This window comes from Idiotropiscis lumnitzeri, chromosome 15 (assembly GCF_059441095.1).
Source record: "Idiotropiscis lumnitzeri isolate Australia: NSW breed Sydney's pygmy pipehorse chromosome 15, RoL_Ilum_1.0, whole genome shotgun sequence".
NCBI classification, from domain to species: Eukaryota; Metazoa; Chordata; class Actinopteri; order Syngnathiformes; family Syngnathidae; genus Idiotropiscis; species Idiotropiscis lumnitzeri.
In genome coordinates, this window is record NC_142405.1 from 9823699 (window position 1) to 9848968 (window position 25270).

The 25270-nt window shown below is 42.2% G+C and overlaps 1 protein-coding gene across 2 annotated transcripts; it reads right to left on the bottom strand.

Annotated features, from left to right (window-relative positions):
• On the bottom strand, window positions 1-25245 carry LOC148322791 (myosin-9-like). 2 transcript variants are annotated; one of them, XM_088317054.1, is made up of 41 exons: window positions 25015-25245; window positions 15807-16138; window positions 14423-14579; window positions 14085-14112; window positions 13877-13970; window positions 13249-13269; window positions 12127-12219; window positions 11983-12046; window positions 11742-11840; window positions 11511-11654; window positions 11333-11428; window positions 10897-11168; window positions 10639-10812; window positions 10370-10543; window positions 10151-10265; window positions 8612-8799; window positions 8407-8528; window positions 8254-8323; window positions 8013-8173; window positions 7706-7814; window positions 7461-7592; window positions 7166-7372; window positions 6930-7067; window positions 6719-6842; window positions 6464-6635; window positions 6105-6317; window positions 5775-5919; window positions 5458-5664; window positions 5198-5302; window positions 4813-4965; window positions 4444-4692; window positions 4144-4356; window positions 3838-4050; window positions 3458-3619; window positions 3219-3347; window positions 3023-3111; window positions 2812-2935; window positions 2468-2676; window positions 2268-2376; window positions 1887-2059; window positions 1-1577 (listed from the first exon to the last, which is right to left on the bottom strand). In XM_088317054.1, the coding sequence occupies exons 2-41, from the start codon at window positions 16131-16133 to the stop codon at window positions 1469-1471; spliced, it is 5883 nt and encodes a 1960-aa protein (XP_088173180.1). In that variant the 5' UTR covers window positions 16134-16138; window positions 25015-25245; the 3' UTR covers window positions 1-1468. The 2 variants fall into 2 exon arrangements, with proteins under 2 accessions (XP_088173180.1, XP_088173181.1); XM_088317055.1 differs by lacking the exon at window positions 13249-13269.
• Between the last annotated feature and the right edge of the window lie 25 nt (window positions 25246-25270).

Below are 25270 nucleotides of genomic sequence, written 5' to 3' on the forward strand. Positions count from 1 at the left end.
CATTTTTAAAGCCTCTTTATTTGTAATACCAAATACCAACATAGTCACAACATTGTTTCAATTCTTCAGGTGCAGATAAACATTACATAGATGAGATGCATTTTTTAAACTGCGTTTTGGATTTAATTTGCTTATTTTAAGCGCATACAATTCATCTGAGCAGTGATTTCTTTAGTATAACACATTCCTCTCACTTCCCAGCAGTGTGAGCCAGCCAAAGCCACTCTTGAGCACAGCGTGTGAGGGCTTTAATGTCTGCAAAAAAAAGGGTTTATGTGATCGAAGTATTTATGTCTATACTGAACTTTTTTTTTTTTTTTTACTATTTTTGAGTAAAGTGTACACAGGCTACAATGATCAAATATGTCCTTAGATGCCAGTAGGATGACTTCTTCAACACTTGTGACTCTGCCAACCCATTCCTCCCTCAATAAGCTGTGCCCTGAGAATACAGTGTGTGCCCTTAGGAATAAACTACACCACAACTTCATTTGAACCTTACCCTGAACAAGAATGAAGACAACAGTAACGACACAAAAGATCAATAAACATCCAGGGAAGGCGGGGAAAGCAACGCCGACTTCACTACCCAGCTCAGTTCAGCTGCATTTACGGCCACAATGCGTGTTGATGTTCTTTGTATGTACTACTTCATTGAAGTGCAGGATGCCTTCATCAATTTTAAAACTTTGATTTTTTTTTTTTTTTTTAAGAAAACACAAATGCAGTGGTTGTGAATCGATAGGCTAAGTGTTTCATTCGCTCGGTGCAGAATTACAGAATTTTAGCACAGTCACAATCAAATGCCTTCACTACATTTCATCGGGTGAATAATTTTCCAATTATGTCATCTCCCTCTCAACTTCCATGAAATGTGTATCTATATCCAATGATTAAACTCAAAAGCATAGTCACATGGTGATAGTTACATTGGTGCAATACATTTGAGTATATAAACCTTCATTGTAAGGCAAAAGCGCAAGCAAGAGCCATAAACATGTAGTACTTCCATTCTTAATCATAGAAAAAAAAAACTTTAGCATAAAGTACAAATCTATAGATTGAGATATTACTTTGGTCCTCTTCCAGTAATCAGTCTTCATTTAAGTATACTTCTTTCCATTTTCTCATTCTTCAATTAGAAAAATAGATCCTACATCAGGGCTTTTGTTTGAATGTGTCCTTACAAAAATATGTTATTTTTTTCAATTTTCCCAGAGAAAGAACTATTAGTCAAAAGGGGATTGCCCAAAATGGGTTTGCATGGCGATTGTCTGAGTTTACCGTACGCGTTTGTGATGCATAGATCGTCACGGTTAAAATGAGCAGCCAGTCACAGAAGATGACTTGGTCTTTACACGTTTACCACTGATCAGTACATACAATAGACTGACAGCATGTTCATCTGTGTTTGGGGGTTGTCTAATAATGGTTTGTTGATGACAAATTAAGTGTCGCTTGAAGCGGTTTATTCGGGTTTGGGCTCAGGGGTCTCGCTCTTGGGCTCAGCCTCATCATCACTTTCGACGCCAGTGCGAGTCACGATACGACGCATGGTGAAAGGGAGGTCGCCACGTCTGTAAAAGAGCAAAAAGGGAACAAGTTCAACTTTTTACAGTTAATCCAAAATATTAGAAATACACAATTATGAAGAGAATCTCAATTAAAAAAAAAGGGGTTTTGTTAAAAACAAACTACAGAGTTTTGTTCAAAAACTAAATTTTTAAAATTATAATAAATTGAGAAGAAACTAGTCCACCCATTTTAGCCGAAGTAGAGATCAGAAATCCTGTTTACAAAATGTGAACGTGGTCCAAAGAGAATTGACCCGTCCGTGTTTGCCACAAAATAGAATCACGCCGTATTGACACAGCTTCTCAGCTCACCTCAACTTGCTCTTGAGGTTGGACACCTCACGGTTCATCGTCTCTGCCGATTCAGTGGCATCCTCCAGCTCCCTCTGCAGTTTTCTTCGGTGTGCGTTAGCCCGCTGAGCCTCTTCCTCAGCCTCCTCCAGCTGACGCTTCAGCTGTTTCATGCGAGAGTTCAACTTGTCCGCCTAGAAGACAAATGAGCGCACAAAAAAAAAATTATCGGGATATATATAATGATATTGAAGCAACATCCGCATAATGTACGGCGGTTTGTTACTCAAAAGTAAGATGTTTGAGAAAAAGCAATTTGTTGACCTGCTCTTTTGATTTTCATTGTCCCACAGAAACAATCGTTTTCATCTTCATAACGTTACATAATGCAATAAAACAGACCTGGTCTTTGTACTGCTCCGTGTTGCGCCTCTCATCCTCCACCTGGAGAACAACCTCTTTCAGTTTCTTCTCTGTGCGTCTCACAAGCTTGGAGGCATTTTGCCGCTCCCTGAGTGAATGGAGGAAGCAAAGACACTGTTCAGCCTGGAGACGTGTCGCTCCGTGATCTTCTCCCCCTCCCGTGCTGCTGAGGCTCTTACCTGGTCTCAAAGTCAAGCTGCTCTTCCAGCTGAGCGATCTTGGCCTCCAGGGCGGTCATATTGGCCTTGTATTTGGACTTGACCGTTCCCTCCAGCTCCTGCAGTTTGAGCTTCAGCTCCTTGTTCTGACGTTCCATTTGGGAACGGGCCCCTTCGACACGCTGAGCGGAACTGCGCTCCGCGGCCAGCTCCACATTCATCTGCTCGGTCTGGAAAAGGGGGGAGAAAAATAAAAATCTAGTGAAACCCTCACCACAAATGGGTTGGATTAAAAAAAATAAAAAAAATGTTGTTCCAAGATGGCATCCAACTTGATTTTCCAGAGGAGGACCAAACATCCAAACCTGAAGCACTGCTTTCTTCATCCTGTCATTCATCAGCTCAGTATTGCACTGCTCCTCTTCCACCTCTTCTTCCAACTGAGCAATACGAGCCTCAAGACGTCTCCTCTCCTCTGCGACTTGAGCACTAGGATTGAGAAGCAGTGAAAATGTTGAAGGAGACAAAAGTGTCAAGGCGTGTTAAGATGAACACGAGATTTGAGAGAGGCCCTACTTTTTGGAAGCCTGGTTATTGATCTCATCCTGCAGCTCGTCTCTCTCCAGCTGAGCCTGTCTCTTCACGCGCTCGGCAGCAGCCAGCTCCTGCATGTCAAGATTACATTCAAGTTCCATTACTTTGGGACTCATATTGTACGTAAAGTAGTGTGCAAAATAAACAGTAAGATGGACGGGGATATGTGAGTAATGACCTCATGCATCTGGAGCATATCTGCTTCCATGCTCTTCAACTTCTTCTCAGTCTCCTTACTCTGGGCAAGTATATCCTCTCTGGACAAACGAGCGTCATCCAGTTCCCTGATAAGTTCTTTCATTTGGGCCTAGGGAGCAGACAGAACATTCGTAACGAAGCAAAAAGAAAATCGAGGACAAACTTTGTGGTTCAACCCTCAGCTGACCACAAGATGCAAGCGCATTAGCAGTGACTCACTTGGAGTTTCTTCAGCTGTTTGAGCGCTTCCTCCCGGTTCTTGTTGGCCATGTCAATACCCGCCTCCAGCTCCTTCAGGTCCAGCTCCAGTTTCTTGCGTGAAGCCACAGCAGCTGAACGCTGCTTCCGCTCGTCCTCCAGCTCCATTTCCATCTCACGGACCTGAAGCAAGTACATGCGGCGCATCATTCATAGATTTATGTTTCCAATTTAAATGCGTGTAATTTAATCTATTAGATTTTAAAACGGGAATTTATGACACGAGGGAAGAGAATATACTGCTCAGAACAGCATTAAAATGCACAACCATCTTTAACTACCAGGTTCCCCGACATAGATCAACTGGAATGCACGGACTGAGAGAATATGGGAGAATGTACCTGCTTGACCAAAGACCTCTTCTTCTCTTCGCCCATCTCGTCACGTCCTGTCAGGTCTCGCTCATACTGAGCCTTCATGGCCTGCATGTTGACCTCCAGACGCAGCTTGGCATCCTCAGTGGCCTGCAGCTCATCCTCCAGCTCCTCAAGCTGAGTCTTCATCTCCTCCAGCTGCTGGTCCATTGATCGCTTAGATTTCTCCAACTCGTGAACCTGCAGCACAATTCAGATGTGGGATGAGGAAGGAAACAAACTAATAAGAGGAAACAACATGTATGAATACAAAAAAAAAAAAAAAAAACATACATTCTTTCCAACATCATCCTTCGATGACACGAGATCTTCCATTTCAGCGCGGAGCAGCTTGTTGCTGCGGTCCAGATCCTCTTTCAGATCAGTTAGAGATTCGAGTTCACGTGTCAAAGACAACGCACGAGTCTCTTTCTCACGGGCCTCGGCTTCAGCCCGATCTCGCTCCTCTGCATAGCGGGCAGATATGTTCTTTTCTTCTGCCAGCATCTGGACAGAAAACATAGTGACAAGGTAGGTTATTTCTGAAGCACAACAATCAGAATAATCTTAAGGCCATTTCAAATGCAGGCTCACCTGGTCAAACTTCTTTTGCTTCTTCTCCAGGTTGGAGACAATTTGTCGGAGGTGGTCCTGATCGACCAGCAAGTCGTCCAACTCTTGCTGGAGGCGTGTCTTGGTTTTGTCCATTTTGTCATAGGCTGAGCATTTCTCCTCCAGGCGCTGGCATGTTGACTCAAGGTCTCTTTGCAGCCTCTTCTTTCCTTCTTCAGTACTCTCCAAATAAGTGGAATCCTGTTCAAGTTTCTTCTTGAATTCTGAAAGCTAATCGCAAGAAGGAATTATTTATTGTGTTAATATCCCAAACGAGGCTGCCAAGCCCGTACAAATTTAGTTGAGCACAAAATTTTTAACTCAATCTTGTTGATACCCTTTGTTGCGTACCTGTGCTTGCGCCATCTGAAGTTGCTTTTCCACATTTCGTTTGGCTTCTTCCTCCTCCTCCAGCTGTTCTCTCAAGCTATTCTGCTCATCCTCCAGCTGGCGCAGACGTGTGCCCATTGACAGTTTTTGCCGGGTCTCTTCCTGAAGTACTTCCTGTTGTAAACAGACCAAATTAATTAGCTCCTGTAGGACATTTCATTCCTGTAGAGTAGTAGACATGGTTTTGAGAATCTACACGCATCTGATCAAATTCAGAACAGATTACAAAAAAATAAAACTGATTAACTCAGCATTTACACTCATCTTTTCGCCGGGATTTTAAAACATGTTCAAGTCTACAAACAAGAGTGGTCAAGGAACATGTACTACATGTTTGGGCGTTTACCTGGACATCCTGGAACTGAGACTCAAGTGTAGAGTGGTCTTTGGTTGCCTTGATGGACTTTGATTCCACATCATTCAACAGGGAATTGACATTTTCCAGTTCCGCCTGTGGACAGTTACAAACAAGTGAGTGAGATACTGAGTATCAAACAGTCGCTGTTTCATGCATATTGTTTATTTATTTTACAAGCACTATAGACAAAAGCCTTTAGCACAAATGCAAAGCATCTAACAGTGCAAACAAGAACGCTCAAAGTATACCTGCATTTTTGTGGTTTTCTCACTTAGCTCCAACCTTTGACGCTCACTCTCAGAAAATTTGAGCTGCAACTCCTGAACTTGCACTTCAGCCTTCTTTCGGCGATGCTCGGAATCTCCTTTACCCTGCATCAAGCTCTGCAGTTCGATGGTCAGCTCATTCCTCTCAGATTCCAGAGCCTGCTTGGCCTTCTCCACTGATACTTTGTTCTGCAGGAAAAGTTTATTTAAAGCATCGATAAATTCATGGATTTGTTGCTAATGTAATATCCTACTTTTATTTATTTTGACAAAAGAGAGAAGACAAAATGCTGCAATACCCGCTTTGCCTGCTCCAGCTGATCATTTATTTCATCAAAGGCTTGACTATGCTTCTGTCTCATGTCAACCATCTGCTGTTCATGGACTCTGGCCTCATCTTCCAGCGTCCTTTTCAGCTGTGCCACTTCTGTCTCACGCTTGGTCCTGGGCAGGGAAAGCAAAGTTAAGTTAAACATTTTAAAATGGACTCTTAATGTCGCAGTAATAACAATAATTTCCGGGGCAATTACGACAAACATTTTAGTCGGGAGAGCGTTCTAGAGGTGTGGCAGAAGGACTGTCACCAAACATTTGGAGTTTGTCAAAAGTCTTTGTATCAACATGTCTACCTGAGTTCTTGCTGTGCCGCAGTGGAGCCCAGAGTGTCTTCCAGCTCCGTTTTGAGAGCCTCAAGTTCTTCGCCCAGGTCCCGACGGTGTTTCTCAGCTTTGCTCCGGGACTGTCGCTCCATCTCTAAATCATCCTGGAGTTCAGATATCTGAGCGTCCATCTCTCTGATCTTTTTCTGAGCCATGTTCTTCTGTGCAGCTTCCTCCTCGATCCTAAAATGGGAAAGCAACGTCCATAATTCCTTGAATATTCTAGCTTGTGCAACTCCAACTGCAATACGAACATTTGATGATGATTTACCACTAAATGATAAAAAGGCCAATTACTAAAAAGGATGAACTGTGCCATTGATAAACACCTGGCTAGTGCAGCGTGGAGCTCTTCCTCCTTTTTGGCTAATTGGGCACGAAGCTCAGCAATCTGGGCCTGCAGCTCAGCAATTTGGTCGTGTACATCAGTGAAGTCGCCCTCAAGCTTGCGTCTGTTCTTTTCCAGCTCCTGGCGCTGCTTCTCCTCTCTGCGCAGTCGGTCTGAGACAAATTCAAAGTTATGAGTCTGTCAAGGAGAAATATCTACTGGAAACCAAAACTGTAGTTAAGATGTCCCATTCTACCCTCAAGGTCTGTGAGCATGGCCTCGTGTTTAGTCTTCAGTTTCTGGAGGCTCTTGGATTTCTCCTCCTCTTCGGCAAGGTTGGTAGTGAACTCGGAAATTCTGTCCTCCATCAACTTCTTCTCCTGAATTCACAAGAGAAGTTTTTTCTTCATTATATATACACAGACAGACAGACACACACACACACACACACACACACACACACAAACCTTGTTAAGTTTGGAGTTCTGATCATCTAGGACCATGACGTCCTCTTCAAACTTCTTCACTTTGGCCTCCATGGTGACCTTCTCTAGTTGCAGCTTCTGTCTAGCTGCCTCCTCTTCATCCAGCTGTTGCTCCAAGTCCTATTTTAAAACGGATAAGTTTACACTTCATGGGCGACGCACTGTCTTTATATTGATTATTCATTTCAAGAGGGTTTACAAGAACCCTCACAACTCACAGAAATATTTTGCTGCATCTTCTTCCTTTCAGATGTCAGCTGAGAAGCGCGCTCTTCCTCCTCATCCACACGGGCTTCGAGGTCATGGAGGATCTCCTCCAGTTCCTGCTTCCTGGCAGCCAGGCGCGCTCGCATCTCTTCAGCCTCAGCACAGAGTTCCGTTTCTGCCTGAAGCTGCTCCTGAAGAGCCATTTTCTCAGCATTCACCTACACAAAAAAAGAACGCAGCATTTTAGTGGGAAGTAGCATCTCTCTCTGGTCACATGTTTGCCATGCCTTGATTCTTTGGTTTTACCTGCTGATGTTGGTCCTCCAAGTCCCGGAGCTGTTGTTGCGTATATATCTGCTTCTCCTTCACTTTGCTCAGTTCGTCATCCTTGGCCTGCATCTCCTCTTCCTGTCGGCTTACTTGAAGCAAGGGCTTCACCTGAGGAGTTATTTTTATTGTTGTTCAAGTGTATATAAATGATAAAACATCTTGTAAAAAATAATAGCAGGCAAAAAATATCAATGAGAAATAATAGGATAGATGATTATTACCTTGGTGAATAGCCTCCACCACTGCCAGTTTCTGAGTTTGAGATAAGCGGCACAATTTCTCTGGATCACCTTCATTGCAGTCAGCTGCTGTTGTCGCTTTGCAAAAGCCCTGGAAACGGGGGTTGGGGGGAATTAACTAAGTTACTTCACAAGAGACTACTTAACTTGCTGACATAGTTTTACTAAATGGCACACCCGTAGATATAATTCAAACATCTGAAATCTTGAGCTCTATCATATTTATGAGACTCTAATGATCTATCTACCATGAGGGGCTGTCGTCATGGAGGTGCACATATGGTCCTACCTGCGGGCCAAGTAGCCTCTGCACCAAGCCTGGAAACTAATAATAATGTCTGTGATTTTCATGTCCCTCTCCTCCTCCAGGTGAGCAAGAACTCCAGCTCTGAAGAAAACTTTACTTTGGCCAATGCGATAAAGATTAGGATCGAGCTCCAGACTTCGGATCTGACAAGAAAAGAAACACATTCACGTCTTGTCTGCGAACCTTCACAGTGAAGATTGAACAGAAAATAGAAATTTCTTACCATAAGCACGCAAGCCTGCTTTCCATCCATGAATCCTTTGGGAATCGCATTTGGAGTGAGGATTTCATACCTGGGAGAAGAACACGTAATATTGGGTATATTCTGATACACACCAGAATAGAAGTGAGAATTGTGGGCTTAACATTTGTCTACCTCTGTCTGAACTCCTGGAAGACAATTCGGTTGGGAAAGCCTTGTCTGCAGATACGGATCCCCTCCAGAACTCCATTACATCTCAGTTGGTCGAGAACCAGGTGAGGATCCAGTTTTCCTGCCTGGAGAAATGAAACAAGGATACTTCAGCAAACCGACGATGCACAATGGCTTAAATGGCAGTGTGTTTGTGTTTCTCTAATACCTTTTTCTCGTGATTTGGGATGATACAGCGGACAAAGTTGGGATTTGTGTTCCTCAGAGTGGCCATGAGCTTGGATAGTTGCTCTTTGTAGAGCTGCCCCACGGTACGGAACATGCCCTTGCGGGTCTTAAAAGCACCAGGCATCTCAGACATGCCCGACACCTTATCCAGTCCGACTATGCGGTCCACTAAAGAGAGGGCAACAGACAAAACGCTCAATTTAATAAAAGGTCAACGTCGACCAGCGCAAACGTCACCAATTGCATGACAAAATACACCATCCACTTCCTCTTGGTAGACAACCACCCAGAGAAAGTAGAGGACACAGAAATGTCAACAATGACACCACACAATAGATGGGATGCAGATTGATACAGAGGGGGGGGGGGGGGTACAATCCAGTGAAGTGTATCAAGATTACAATCACAGAACAAAAGGGAGGGCAAACCAGTGCAGTGGGTGAATGTCAACTGTCCACACAGTAGTTTGGTGTGAAAACTATGAGTGGCAGTTTAGAAGATGCTTATGAGCATTGGAAGTGACACTCATTACAGTGGACGTTTATTTTTGTGACCATCCAACAAAGGGGAGAAACACCACACCCATGCAGCATATACCCATTTCTGCAGTAACCATGACCACCACCAGGAGTCCCATACAACACTATTATATGGGAGAGGGAAAGGGAGAGTTCAATGATGGAGCAACAAGTGGAAAAAGTTGAAAAGCAATATAAAGCATGGAAAAAGTTTCAATATTTCACAGACAATACTTAAACTTGAGCTTTCAGTTGTAGCGCAAAGCAGGTGTGAGCGCTGAGGAAAAGGCGATGGAGCAAACAAAGCATTTAGTTGTGTGCCAGACAGTAGGATTGACAGGAAAAGACGTGAAAAACAAAAAGAAACCTTGTCACCTGAGTCTGAGTGTAGTATAGGAAAACGCTGATAAAAATAGGCTCTCTGAGAATTCTGTACCTCTGAGAGCCAGCAAAGATGTTTAGGTAAAATGTTACATACAGAATGGATCCAAACAAAGGAATTTGAAGGAACAGAATGGAGAAAAAAAGAAAAGGTAAAACAAAGGCGCACACACACCAGACAGTAAAGAGAAAAAAAGCAATGTGAAATGAAAACAGGAACAACAAGCTACAATAATTAAACATTGCCCACACCTAGCACTTTGGCCCCATTAAAGTACAGAGGCTCAATCAGGAAGAGCAGATGGATCTTTTAGTTTTTGAAAAATATTGATGAAAAATGATCCCTTATTTAGCATTACTTGTAATGATTAATGCCAACATCGTCAAAAATAATTATTGTTGGCTTAATTTCACTTATTTCAAAATACAGCAAGAAAAAAAAAATTGCATAACATACTAGAACATATTTTTATTCTTAGTTTGTCCGTTAATTTTACGTCAGCTATTTAAAATGATGAAATGCCTGGTAGCTGTCTCGTGAGGCTAGATATCTCAAAGATTATCAGCCAAGTTGCGACAAAAAGTATCAAGTGTCTGTTTTTATTTCTCCCCAGACTTACCGTCCCTCCAGAGTTCGGAAACAAATTTGTCTGCCGACTGGTTGAGCAGTGAGGCAACATTGTCATTCAAAGGGTCCATGTTCTTCATCAGCCACTCATCTGCTTTATAGTCAACCTGATCAGTAAGAGGAGACAATTTGTTAGCATTTAGATAAGCAAATAAACAATGACAGCAAGTACCGGCGACAATGACGAAGAGGGAAAAAAAAAAATGCTCACTTTGCCTGCATAATGGATAATACAAAAATCGGCTTCATCCTTCAGTTTCTTGGGCTTAAAGAACTTGGGGTGGGTGCCCTGCTCCTGCAGCACTTTCTCAACAAAGCTCTTGTCTGTAGCTTTGGGGAACCAGCACTCCTCATCCAGCAGGGCGAGAATACCAGGAGGGCTGGCCTGCACACAATAGGGAGAGTAGAACGCTTAATAAAAATAAAATGCGGCAAAAAAGATCATGTGCACAAAATCCCCCACCACCGCCACCAACTCACAGGTTTCTCAATGAGTTCGATGCAAGGCTGTAGATCGAGGCCAAAGTCAATGAAGCTCCACTCGATGCCCTCCCTCTGGTACTCTTCCTGCTCCAGGATGAACATGGTGTGGTTGAACAGCTGCTGCAGCTTCTCGTTGGTGTAGTTGATGCACAATTGCTCGAATGAGTTCAGCTGAAAGAAAATTAAAACATATCAATAAAAAAAACAAAAAAACAAACAGTCATTGTCACTATTTTTAAACAGTGTCAGTCTAACCTCAAAGATCTCAAAGCCAGCAATATCCAAGATGCCAATAAAGGAGGCTCCTTGTCTCTTGGTTTTGTCCAGGGCTTTGTTGATCCTCATAACCAACCAGCGGAACATCCTCTCATATGTGGCTTTAGCCAAGGCCTCCACAGCAAATTCTGCTTGCTCCTGAGTCTGGGCCTTTTGGACATAGTCTCGACCCACCTTGATCCTGGGTGATAAGATGGCCCTGGTGAACTCGGTGACATTCATCCCCATGAGGTGGCAGACCTTCTGAGCGGCTGGAGAAATCGGGCAGGTTATGAAAGGATTCAAAAGAAAAAGAAAAGAAAAGCAGAAAAAAAATTAAAGATACAGTCATATGATCATCTGTCAACAAAAGTTTTCGGGCCTCTAAAAAATTTCAACCTATTATAAGACAGCGACAAAATGAGGTGGAACCTACCCGTGTTGTCAGGCATTGAGGCCTGGTCAGTGTGACGCTCCTTCTTGAAGGTCATGTTTCCCAACTGCAGCACAGAAGCCACGACCTTCAGCATGCCTACACACGCACACAAAGACACAACATAAATAAGCCAGTAACAAGCGACCGTTTATCTGAAAGGGTTTGCGATTGGTCTTGCCTATCTGCTCCTCCTCAGGGATACTCATAATCCTCATAGCATCCATGGTCTCGGCAAAAAGATCCTTGTCCTGTTGTCCCGGAATTGTAACATTTCCATTGGAAAGGAAACGGTAGTTGTTGTAATTTTCAAGTAGGAGTTCAGCTAAAGAAAAGAGATCAGTGAGATCATTAGAAAAGGGGAGGACGAAACTTTGGCAATTGATTCATCATGACGTGATGGAGATTATACCACGTAATTTATCTCCAGCTCCTGTGAGCAGGTAGTAAAAGATGTGGAAGGTTCGTTCCTCCCTGGCCTGACGAATGGCACGGGACTTCTCCAGCAAATCTAACAATTAGTCTGTCAAGGACAATGATTCAGATGCAGCCACCACTACCAAAAATGACAATTTTGTTTTAATGACAGGGGACAACATATCACTTCATGGACATTCGACAAACATTTGTTAATTACAGGAAAATAAGGATACACGTTTCAATATTTGCTCCAACAATGTAACCGTTGACATCAAAGTTGATCCTGATGAATTTTCCCTACAAATAAAACAAGGCAAGTACTTGAAGTGGTCACATTTTAAAACGAACAAAACCCAATACTGCATACACCATCTTACAAATCTAGAAGAGTTGTCATTTTTGACTGTCTTGGCATTTCCAAAGGCCTCCAGAATAGGGTTTGCCTGCAAAAGCTGCTTCTCCAGCTCCCCCTGGTGAGAGATAAAAGATCAACGACAATATATTAAAAAATAAATAAATAAATCAAAACACCAAGTTATTAACAACCTGCACAGGGTCACTATGTTTGCATTATTCAAACTGGAAATTCTCTAGGGCACCTTAAGAGGAAACCAATTAAGCTGCACTTAATTGACATTTCATTTCTACAAAACCAGTCTAAATTAAAGCATACATGGTGTACATTTACATACACACTTTTACAATCTTTTAAAATTGTTTTACTAGGATCTTTGCCTCCACACAAAATAAAAACGATAAAAAGTCAATAAGGATGCCATACACACAGAAACAAACCAACACCCTGAGAACCTCAACCAGCCATCACCAGAGAGGAAAGACCCAGAAATAATAATAAAAAAAAAAAATGGACATTTTCTTTTACCTGCTTTATATTTGTAACCTTTACAGCACAGACTGTGTATTTAGAACATATAAAACTATTTTCTAGTCCCGACCAAAATAAATAAATACTCCTATTGTATTTAAAAAGGGTTTTTATCTGCGGGTTATGTTATGGACAAAAACATTTTACATAACATGTCAGAAGCTGCTGAGTGATTAAATGCAATCGGCTGAGGAATCATGAAGAAACTGTAAAACAGATCCTGGACAAAGAGATTGAAACATTCGGACAAGAGCACGCACCGAGTAGCCACAGAAATCCCGGAAAATTCAGCCAGGCAAAAATTCAGCTATCAGCTCCCCGCATGAAGGCCAGAAATGGCACTCATTTCCTTAATAAGGCTCCCTCCTCCCCACCTATCCTACAATTGTCTGGCTGAATTTTTTTCACAGGAACACATACAGCTTCCACTAATCCGCCAAACTTCCTTAGGACTTCCATTCAGCTTCAGTAAGTAACCTCTCCCCCCACAACAACAATGTGCTCCAATGAGGGGGAAGCCACAGGAAGGGGACGAGGAGGTGGAGGAGGGACGGCGACAACAGAAGCAGGTGGGGAGGAAGAACGAATAAAAATGGAGAGAGAGTTAACTCACATGTGACAGGATCGAGCTGCTCTGTTGACGGGAAGAGAGAAATACGACAACCTCAAAAATGGAATGATGGACACTGATGTGGTTTTGCCTAAACCACACTGGGTCACATTCGGCAACGTGTATCAAAAGCCTGGCAGGCCACGAAGGCTTTCTAGTGCAGCCAGATGTTATTTCCTGACTGGGACAGTTGTATTTCTCATGTGAGATGCAGTAAACGCAAGAAAACCAAACTCGTCAGCAATGTTAAGTGCACTACAACATCTGGCCTATGTTAAGTGTCAAAGTGCCAAGAGTGTTTATTCCAGTCACTAAATCAGCACAATTGTTTGGAAAATGTGTTTTCCCCCTCGTGGTGGCTATTATCAGTCATTAGAGGAGTCTTCAGCACAAAAATATAATTATGAAGTAACAAATGTTACATAACCCGTTTGACACACGAGCACACACCACACACACGCACAGGTAAATACCACTAAGTGAAGACCTCGGAGCACAATAGGAAAAATATTTTTTTTGTACAATATCAGACGTGAAAAATTTCTAGGTCACTAACTACAAAAAAGCAGTTGCAGATGGATGTGAAAGGCGACAGGAGCATGTTGACCAATATCGTTAAAGGCCAACTAACCTGATCTTTCTTGGTCTTATGAGAGGAGGCCACATGCGCCAGATACTGGATGACCTTCTTGGTGTTCTCAGTCTTGCCGGCGCCAGACTCTCCCCTAAAAGCCAAACACAAAAAGATAAAACAGTTAACATTCAAACCGAAATGCACAGCACAAATAAAGAGTCAGGTAATTAAGAAAAAGCCTTCGTGTGACTGATCTATAACTCACGTGCAGAGAATGGACTGGTCTTCACGATCTGCAAAAAGACGGAAAAAGATTAATTATGGAGAATTTCGTAAGTAACAAATTATCGCCCGCAGCTGGTTTGTATAACCGGAACACTGGCCGCAAAACAGGAAGTCAACATCCGCCATGTTGCAACTAGAAAGAGCTGCTGCTGTGTTTGACAAAGCTGATTACAAACTGCCTTGTGCAAAACATGATGGGTGAAAAAAAAAAAAAAAAAAAAAAAAAGATATACAAATCGCTGGTGAGCCATTTGTAGTAGTATAAAAATTATTAGGGGATCAAGTAAGCCAAGACTTTTGTTTGGGACAGTGACTTACCCTGCATCATGCTTCTGTAAGATATGTCAGTAATGGCATAGATATGGGGTGGCATTTCATGTTTCTTCTTTCCCTTGTACATATCAACAATCTCCTCGGAGTAGATTGGCAGGTTCTTGTATGGATTAATGACGACACAGAAGAGCCCAGAGTATGTCTGCAGAACACAAAGTAAACCGTTTAAAGCAGCTCTTGACTGGGGACTGAGTTGAACGACACCTAGGAAAAAAATTTTTTTAAAACATCTGTATTTATTGAGCAATTAATCAACAGGGAATGAAGTATTGATTCTTATTACACATTTATTTAATGTTCTGGACAAGTCATCTCATTTGCTGAAACATCCTGTCTCCCTTCAGCACAAGAGCGGAGGCTCTCTCATGAACTCAGTTTTGGTCCTCTCCTATATTACGTAACGTCAACCCCACCCAGTGACGAGTTCAAAACGAGGCGCAAGTATTGAATTGCATTGCTGTTTAAACTAGCTCTGTGATGGGTCACTAAAGTCAAATCTAAACTAGATTGTGGATTATTACTGATTTACGACCAACAAATACACACTCCAAAAACCACAAGAGTACAACTTTCTAGTTGTTCCAGAACTGGGTTTGTTTTTCTTCTCTCTTTTGGGCCTTTCCTGATTCCTGCACTGCCATTCCAAGATCTCACTATCAGGCATCTTTCCCTCTGGTAAGCAAAAGCTCTCCCATGAGAGCCTAAGGAGCCTGGGGGCACTCAAACCAACCGAGGGAAACAAGGAGCAATGACCTGCCATACAAACCAAATCATTCACAGTCCAGAACATGGGGGATAAACACAAATAATGAACAGCAATTACAATGTCATTTGCCTTCCTTGCCCACATATCAAACGCTGCTTCCTGTTCAGAGTCAACACCCACGGCAAAGGCTGGGGAGGAAATCAGCAGAGCACAGGAACTGTAAATGGATGAAAATGATGCAGTTTCTTCCTATAAATGGTAAGCTACCATGTAACGACTTCTGACCCTCAGGAAGACATTCGTTCAACATTCTGAATTTGGTCCACAAATCTGGAAGCGCAAGGGTCACAGGGCTCGAATATTGACTAAAAAAAACAGTCTCGTTAAGCCAAACTATGTTGCATGGGGTCGAGGTCATGGCTCTGAAGTGCTTCCACACCAAAGTCACCCAACCTATGCCTTTGTGCATTGGGGAACAGTCAAGCTGGAACGCAAGCGCCGTCCTCAAAATGTACCACAAGAGTTCTTGTCCAAGATAATTTTAATTAAAAGGGAGTCGGTCAGGTATAAAAGCTTTCATGAACATGGTGCATCACATTTCTACAAACACAAGCAGCAATAATCAATTTGAGCGCAAATACACATGCGACGAATCAAACTTACGTATATGAGTCCAGAATAGTATCTCTCCTTCAGGTTGTGCAGCACGGAGGCTTCGTTGAGGCAGGTGAGCTCAGCCATGTCTTCCACCTTGCTAAACTTGGGCGGGTTCATCTTCTGGATATCATCCTTGTTCACGCTGATGATCTTACCGGAGTCCGCCAGCGTGATCAAGCATTCATCGCCTCGCTCCTCCTTCAGGGAGCCAGCCTCAAAGCCCAGGCGCTCTGAGGGAACCCATACTAGCTTTTTGGAGGCCCAGTCAGCCTGTGCCAGTGGGTTGTTGATCATATTCCGGTCCGCGTACAGATACTTGTTAGGGTCTGCCATGGTAGCTGTTTCAAAAAAGAGACAGGGAGAAAGTAGGATATATTGTCATTAGTAGAGCAATATAGCAAAACAATTCACAGGAATACCAACTAACTACAAGAATCTTTGCACGCATTCTACTTTCACATGCAATGTTTGAAGAATGTAAAAAGGTCACAACTGAGGCAATGCACAACAGGAAATGCCTGCTTGAGATAGGTCAGGTCAACATAAAAAAAATGAATAAAAATACAAAAGAAAAAGTTTCAGGTTCATTGACAATTGATTGGTCAAAAGGTAAAACACTTACTGGGAATCAATCACGGTCACTAATCATATTCTGCGTTAAGCCGTTGGTAAAGAAATCATCTTTTAAGAGCAAGGCTCATTTTCAATGCCATCCTATTCTATAAGAAAAGAGCTTACTAATTGAGTCCACAAGTTACATTATATGTCGCCTTGATTCACACATGCATAACATGACTAGCCCATATTTCATATAGCCTACAGTGCGACACCCTTCGAAGCTCATAAATAGCAGCCTGTTGACAGGGAGTGCTGCGGTTCAACTCCAACAGAAAGTGACTCGACGAGTATTACCAGTACAGAGGGAAAAGAAGGCTGTGTGCTTAAAACAAGTAATAAGTGAAGTAGTGCAAAGAGTCCCTCGGCAATTGCTTTCCCATACATTGGTGACACAAAATTCATTGCAGCTCAGCGCACCGTTTTGCGAGCACTACCAGAGTTGTTGCTGATCTCGGTGCTCTCTGACCTGCATGGCCAGAAGTTTGCTTGATTATGCTCATATGCAAAACAACACTGGAGCGCTCAGGCAATAAATTATAGTGATAATTGTGTCAAACAATACTTTGGGCCGAGACTGTAATTTCACATTGCAAAATGCTCCAATGGGGAAACATACGGCTGCCAAATGGTTGTGCTCAACGTTACGAAACTGGTTAGAGATTGTAGTCAAACACCACTTTTTTGGGGGGAAAAAAAGGTCATTTAAAAACACTGAATTTTGTCGTCCAACATAACGTCACAACTTACATTAACACTTCAAAATACTTCATCATAGTGTGTTGGGATTCAGCCAGTCTTGACATGAAGACGCTAATATAGCTCCGACAATGAATGATCGTCATCTCCACGCCAGTAAAAATAAAATAAACCCAACAAATAAACCCAAATGTACTAAGAAAAGGTGACAGACCATTGACGTAACAAAATAGGTCATTTTCATTTAACTGGCTTGCACCCGTTCCACCACATTAACCCTGGTCTGTGAGAAAGAAAGCAGAGAGCGCATCATTCTTCTCATGACCCCTACCTCCCCCTATCCTCCCATCACCCTCCCCAGGCTGCAGCTGAAATCCATCATTGCTGAAAGTGCTGCCAAGTCCAACTCCTGCATCCTGTGAAACTAAAGAGGGGAAATTGGTGATGCTGTCCTCCTCACATGGTTTTGTACCCCTTTTCTAGGCCTTAGGACACACACCTCTCCATAAGACTAAACGCCCCCACACACTCCCCCCAGCCCAGCAACACCAACCACCCTCTGCTGTGTTTATCCAGTCTTTTCAGGGTCGCATTCCTGCCATACTCACCCTCTCAATCAGTGAGAGAAATTCCACAAATGTCTTCACTTTATCCGCTATGCCTCCTCCCTGCCTCCCCGTCTTAGACTGTTCTTTATGCACTCTTGTTTCGACACACACACACACACACACACACACACACACACACACACACACACACACACACACACACACACACACACACACACACACACACACACACACAACAGGTCGTGGCTTCAACTGTCTCGTTGTTACCTCACAGTGTAGCAAAGGCACACCCATGGCGAGTTTGCGTGGGCCAAATTGACTGACACTTAAAAATCAAAATACTCATCAAATGCACATGAGTTAACTAGCTAAGTATTGCGAAAAAGGAAGCAACAAGGCCACCACAAAAATGTAAATATAAAAAGAAAAATGGTGGCTTTAATAGCGTTTTGTGCAGATCTGCTTGTTTTGCAACAAAAATACATGCACGTATCCGAGAGCCACTGTTGATTTCTACTGCACATGCTTGACACAGAAAATGCTGTGACACATTTTAAACTACATCTCAAGAGAGTGCCTTAATACCAAAATAGCTGACAGCTAATTTGACCAGGGCTGCTCTACATTGAAAAGAGGAGGACTGAAGCGCCCCAATCAGACAATCGTACCCTAGATCTGGACCTTACCTCTAATTGACAGAGTTAGAACGGTAGCCAAAACTAAATAGTTTGCTAAATGCGCAAGACGGCAGCCTTCCTGTTGTTACGCCCTACATGATGCACCAGGAAACTTTTTTTTTTTTTTCCATAATTTCCTAATTCCATGTCATCTTGCGCCATCAGTCCTGCTCCCGTTCCGTGAGATTAGAAGTGGTTCATAAGGTTACTTATTAACTGAATGCATGGCATTTGGTAGGACTCACTTATCCAGAGACAAACCACTGGTTTAAAAAAAAAAAAAAAAAAAAAAAAAAAAAAAAAAGGAGCTTAGACGATTAAACATTAGTATACTAATGTACTATGGGCAAACTAAGAAAGAAGAACCATATAACAGCAGGAGGAAGTGAGCAAAGGTTAACATTGGAAACATAATTCAGGGACTGCACAGTACTTTCAAGAGCAATTAAGTAGGAACTTGAGAAACTGTGTGCGATTATAAGACCAGCAAACAAAGAAAATTGCTCCTGAAAATTAAACGGCTCCCGATTGCACCACAGATGAAGCGGGTCAACGTGGGTCTGTCAACAGAGCCCATACATCCCATCAGACTCATTCCTTTCCGCCTCAGTGACTTCCTGAGTTACCGTAATAACCAGGGGTCGTGACGCCTTCTACCACAGAATGACCATGTACAGTCATACATCTGAAAAGTTCCATCGTGCTCCTGCTGAAGGCGACATGGTCGTGTCGGATTGGCACACAAACGAACAGCGCAACTAAAGTGTCAATACTGCCGCGTTCCCAGCAAATTACATCATCAAATCAATGAGGCAAACCACCACTTTCTTCTCGAATTAGGGATGCTTTAACACTGCGGTCTGATTTGTGTATCGTAGCTCCACACACCTCCCCTGCAAGTGAGAAGGTGGGGGCAAAAAAAACAAAATTGAAAAAAAAAAAATAGGGAGGAAACATGAAACTGAGAAAGCTATTTTGCCATTTGTGGAAATTCATTTCATGGAGCTTTGAGGAGAGTGGCATTTTCTTGGGCACACACTGAACTACGAAGAGAAGTAAATGAAAACCTTGCTGGAAAATGACTGCTGCATAATATCTCTTCCCACATCATAACTGGACTTTCCACATTCCCCCAAAACCACGACCACTTGAACGGTAAGATGGCAGATGCCATCATCATCAAGTTCAGTTTCCACCGAGCAGCAGTTGACTTTGCCATTTAGGTTCCTTCAATTTCATAAGGTGTCAAAATAATCAAATTGCTGCTTATACCGCCCCACTTTATTTGGCACACTGTTGACGTGTCACACCCTGTACTTCAGTGACACGAACAATATTGAGAATTAATGTAGACTGACTGATCACCAGATGGATCAATACGTCTATCTAAATACCTCATTTATGAACAGCAATATGTTTGATACATTAGTCACTGGAGGTAGAGCGCAGTGGTGGCCAAAATTAATTTGTAGCAGACCACCACAGATGAATATGTAAGTGGGAAATGGGAGTGTTGCAATCAGATGCTATATGTTGCCAATACCAATCACCTAAAAATGCAGATTAGACGCTTTTCAATTTTAGAGCTTCTCATCAATTTAAAATGAATTTTGCATAAAAAAAATAAACCAGCTATCTATCCATATATCTAAATTGCACATACTTTTCCACAAAAAACGTCCGATCACCATAAGTGGCCGAAGCACCATTTGTGGGAAAGACTGCTGCTGCAGTGTCGCATTTCGATCAATGACATTCATCGGGTGGACGAATTAGAACATTACGGCTGTTTGCAAAAAGTCAACCAAGGAGATCCGAGGAATGTCTAACAGATAAACTATTTTCAACAATTGCATGCCAAGAATCAACAGAAATTGTGTGAGAAATTCGTTGCGAACGTTGCCAGTAGAATTTACCTAACGCAGCTAATGTCATCCAAGCCTGATTAGCCTGTGAAAAGACTTGCCTCTAAATAAGACTACAAATAAAACCACTCTTGGTTCTTAAACACCTTTGCTGATAAACGAAAGACTGGATGATAGTTGTAAAGAGGGTGTTGGTCTAATAAGCAGATCATTTACAAGACACACTCCACTGCTCGGAATAGACAAGCGATCAGTTATTTCGCAGTAACCAAGGAAACTGTAGAAACCAACTGAATTAGCCATTATATAAATTAAGAGTCCCAATAGACCATGTGGGAATGCTGATGGGGGGGTTTAGAAGCAACTTTTTTTGTAAGAGGAACACAGCACGGGCACACATCTTCAGTTTATTACCTGACCACTTCAATAGCCACCTCAACCCTTCCGAATTATTGTTTTAGACTTCAGCCTTATCACCAGCAGCCGTTATCTGGACAACTCCCTAAGAGTATGTGAAGAAGGCAAACAGTCGAGTGTTGCATTATCATTTGAACCATCGTCGCAAGTGCTCAGACCTCATTCAGCTGACGCGTCACAGCCAATAGAGTCAGAAACGAGTTTCATGATCAGCGGTGGAAGCGTTGCATAATTGGGTCAGAAAATTGCGACATGTGCAAAAACCTAGTCCAACATCAGCATCTGGACAAGGCATCACTAACACGGTCACCAGTGATAGAACATTGTGATTTCCTAGGAATGTTGTAAAGGTGATCCTTTGAAAAGAAACACTGGCACAAATTTAAAGAAATATGTTGTGGAATATTGTTATAAGTGGCCCACCTTTGAAAAATCATTAAGTGATAAATCATTAACCTGAGCAGTGCATTCACAGAGAGGAATATATTTATTAATAACGAGGTAATTTGAGCAAATGTGTTATTGCAGAAGCGTGTATCAAATTGGTAGCCCTTCGCATTAATCAGTCTCCAAAAAGTAGCCGTCTCAATACGGACCTAAACTCATGTCACTTGGAAGCACAAAAAAGAAAAGAAAACGGACCTTTCTGTAGGTCACTTGTCTCTGATAAGACATTACCTCAAGTTTTATGCCACGGAGTAAAGCATGTGGCCAGAGTCCATCTTAGCTGCTAATGCGCATCGGCCACACAAACATTTCCTGGTATTGTTCGTCTCTTTTTGAACCATACAGGTGTGCATTGTGTGGGTGAGGAGAAAGGAAAGAATGGGTTTGCCTCGAGGCAAAAACAACCCCCCCCCAAAAAAACAAACATATAGAGGAAGAAAGCCATGGGTGAAGGAAACAGAAGAAGAAAAGGACCAAGACAAAAGAAATACAAGATTTAAAACTACATCGAGAATGTTGTTTTATTTATTAATTTTTGATGATCCAACCTATGATCCTATTCGTGTCAAATTAAGGAATAAAATTTCCCATTGCTATAATTCCGCTTTGAATGAATACATGCATTTAAAAAATAAAAACTGAAATTTCATGATCAGAAAGACATTTGTGTTGATGGGCCTTTGACATTTTTCTTGATCAAATACATAAAATTAACAACTTAACTATTCCACTGCCATTGTTGTATTGAACACAATAAAGCTGCTTGAAGGAGTCGTGCAAGAGCTCGAAAACTTAAATAATAAAACAACTGCAAGAAGGACCACGAAAAACGAGAGGTGGAGTGCTTCTAGCGCACTGCGGATGTTTGGCTTTTATTTTGAAGTTGGCCCTCGGCGTGTAATGAACAGTCGTCGTGACGGCCAGCTTGACATTTTTTTTTTTGGTGCCTGAAAACACGACAGGGGGTACTGCAACTTCCTCATCTGAAGGAGGTTCTCTCTTGAGGCGTATTTGTTCGTGTGACCGTCAAACGAAGCAGAATAATTCTTACATGAGCAACGCTAGAAGCATTTGCATTATCAATTTTAATTGCGCGTATGACGTCTTCATCCGGGTTATCTGGTCTCGTGGTCTATAAATATGGCAGTGCGCAGTACAATTAAAAATAAATAAAAATTCACAGAGGGGAGAATAATAGGGTTTGAAATATTTTTGGCATTTTGATAAAGTGATATTCAATGAAAGACAGAATTTATGGTAAAAATAATCATTAATCAGGGCCGTAAAGTGCATGGTTGCCAAACCCTTTAATTTCCCAACAGTTTGGGTGCAAGTTAGTCATTTGCTGACATGATCTCTTTTGTTATCCAACTAAAAATATCACAACAACGTTTAGGTTTAGTCAACCAGAGTTTAAGATGGCTATCACACACGCATATTGAAAGATCATCAACTCAAACACAAAACTTTGAGACAACTGTGAGACAGAGCGGAGACTGCGCAAACGTCACACATACTTGCTACAAACAAGGAAATATTCCAGCCAAGAGTTTGATTTGCGCTCTAAACGCAAACAGTCATTGTGATTGTATGAAATATGTTTTTGCGCACATCAGCGTTTCAATTTTGCCACGCCCATTATAAAGAAAAATTCTGCTCGGAGGTCTTCATTTTAGATAATGGCCAACTCGCAAATGAGGGAGTGCAAAACTCTCGGTGGGGGATTCGCTCTACGACAGCATTAAATGTGCTTGCTTCCAGAATATCGTCTGCACATTATGTCAGCAATTAGCAAAGTGTATTTCATGACTTGCAACAAACACCTCAAAACGACAGACTAAACTCAAAGAGCAAAGTAATCTAAGAGTTGACGTTGACTAAATGCTTTACAGGATGCAGTCAGACATTGCCAGGGATTTTCACACATACTGCACCCATAAAAATCCAGCTACTGCTGGAACTTTTTTCCCGTAGACCATCACGCATGGAATCACGCGCATCAAAATGTCTTTAATGTGGTGACCTCATGCTGGTTTCAAAGAATGTAGACAGGCATCAGCTGAAATTAAGAGACTGCTTCCGATTACACCTGCATCCTAAATCAAAAATATGCAGGGGGTCCAGGAAACCAAAAGGGCTGTGAACCAGTGGTCCATACAATAGTACCAATAAAAAAAAAAAGTAACATTTAGACAGAGGTTTCTTAAATTATTTGACACTCAACAGACTGTCATCTGTCACAGCCAAATGTGCTTAATCACAAGACAAACAGGTTTTTACTGCGGAAAATTTGCATGATCATTTTAAAAGTCACTGCCTACACACCCTACTTTCAAATTTGCACTTTGCCAAAGCGGTGAATGTGCCAAAAGTTCATTTTGGTGCTAAACATGGGGTCTGACAAAATCCAATTAAGTGAGGGACACACATACTGACAATTGAGTCTGATTTGAGCAATTAAATCCCTCACAATGAAAGTTAGTGAAGGCCTGAAAGTCTGATCTGTTTAAAAGGTCAACCAGACTTATTATCCAAAGTTGTTGTTTTGTTAAGAGTGAGTACCGATATCACGCCAATATTGGCCTTATGTCAAAGTATCAAGTCTCATGAAGGCTGCTGAGACCAGCCAACAGTACTTAGTGCAAAAAAATATAAGACATCAGTTAAGTCCTCCAAGCCAGTAGGTGGCACAACTATATTTCAATTGATAACTGTGGTAAATCGTGGGCTCTTTGCAAAACAGTTATAAGTTGCAAGCCGCAGCCCTAGTTTTGTTTGAGTACATTGCACAATACATGAAAGATAAGCATACACTTGATATATTTTGTCACGTGTGGCATTAAAATAAAGTTTATAAATAAAGTGCAAAAAATAATGTCATACTTTTTTTAAATCATTACGTGCGAACGCTCCAATGAAGATCCGCATACTTGTTGTCTAATTTGACTAATAACAATAGTTCTAAAGTGTAACTTTATATGAACATTGTTTTTACTTACAGGGGGGCAACTCCAAAAAGTGAAAAGGAAGGTGTGGAAGCGTCACGGAAGTTCGGGGTAAAAAAAAACCGGTGCCATCAATGACACTGATTACGGTTAGTATTTTTTTTAATAAAATAGTATTTCAAAAGCACAAGGGAATGGGCATTAGCATTGCGCTGCATACAATTACGATCCACAGAAGTTATCCGTGCTTTTGTGCGTTTGCAACAAGAGGATCATCGACATGAGCATAGTTAATCAGCTCAACCTTGAGGCGAATAAATCAAAGTATTGTATTGGTGTTTGATGAGCGACTGCAAACATTAAGCAAGAGTTGCAAAAAGAGGAAAAAAAAGGGCACCGTCCTACATTGAGGTGACATGCTTGGGAGAGGTAGGGCTGGCCGTCCGGTGACGTCACAGTTGCCAGACAGACACGTTACTGACCGCACACGCCACACAAGCCAAACCGCTAAATAATAGCGCACTTAATAATATACCCGACGTAGAGCATATGCGCAGTCGAAATATACACCTTCCGTTTTATTTCCATCCCAGTTGGGTTGAAACTCTCGGCTGGCCAGCCAGCCGGCCGGCCTCATTCAAGGCGAATCACTTCCTGCCTCTGCCCTTGTGGCTTTAGCTCGCGCCAGCTGCCACAACGCGGATGCAATAATTGACTTCTTGCATCTCGCATATAACGACGCATGCACGTGAAAATTAAAGTTAGTAAATTAAAAATTGAATCAATGAACTCGAGGGTTAACTTCAATTGTTCTTTTAACCCAAAAAATCTGTTCCATGAGGTGCCACTCTAAGCAAGTGGCGCAATGAACTAGCATGTATTGCAAAGCTTCCTGGTTCGTATACTCGCATGAATGAATTAGTCGAGGAGCACCGTAGCGAGAACATGAAGCGAAAAGTGAGGAAGTTGTAAATTATTACCTGCTTAAAAGGTGCAGGACGCCTTCGTAATGGTGGCTCAGTCGGCGTCGACGTGAGTCAAACTTTCTTTTTTTTCCAGTCGACTGCTGCAGTTTCGCCGGGAGTTGACGCTACACTACAAGCCGTCCTTTCCTTAACTCCCTCTTCCTCTGCTTTTTTTTTCTTTCTTCAAACGCCTCTTCCTTCAGCCCTCCCTCTTTCACTTGCAGCTAACTGGCTCGCGCAACTTTAGTTGAGTACGTTGCCCACTGGGGTG

What these genes read in the sequence shown, in the direction of transcription:
- LOC148322791 (XM_088317054.1), bottom strand. Translation starts at nt 16,133, where the DNA reads ATGGCAGACCCTAACAAGTATCTGTACGCGGACCGGAATATGATCAAC. An exon ending in CCCTGAGGAGGAGCAGATAG is followed by an intron (nt 11,429 to 11,510) that starts GCAAGACCAATC and finishes GTGCGTGTGTAG; the next exon opens with GCATGCTGAAGGTCGTGGCT. An exon ending in AGATGCAGCAAAATATTTCT is followed by an intron (nt 7,068 to 7,165) that starts GTGAGTTGTGAG and finishes GTTTTAAAATAG; the next exon opens with GACTTGGAGCAACAGCTGGA.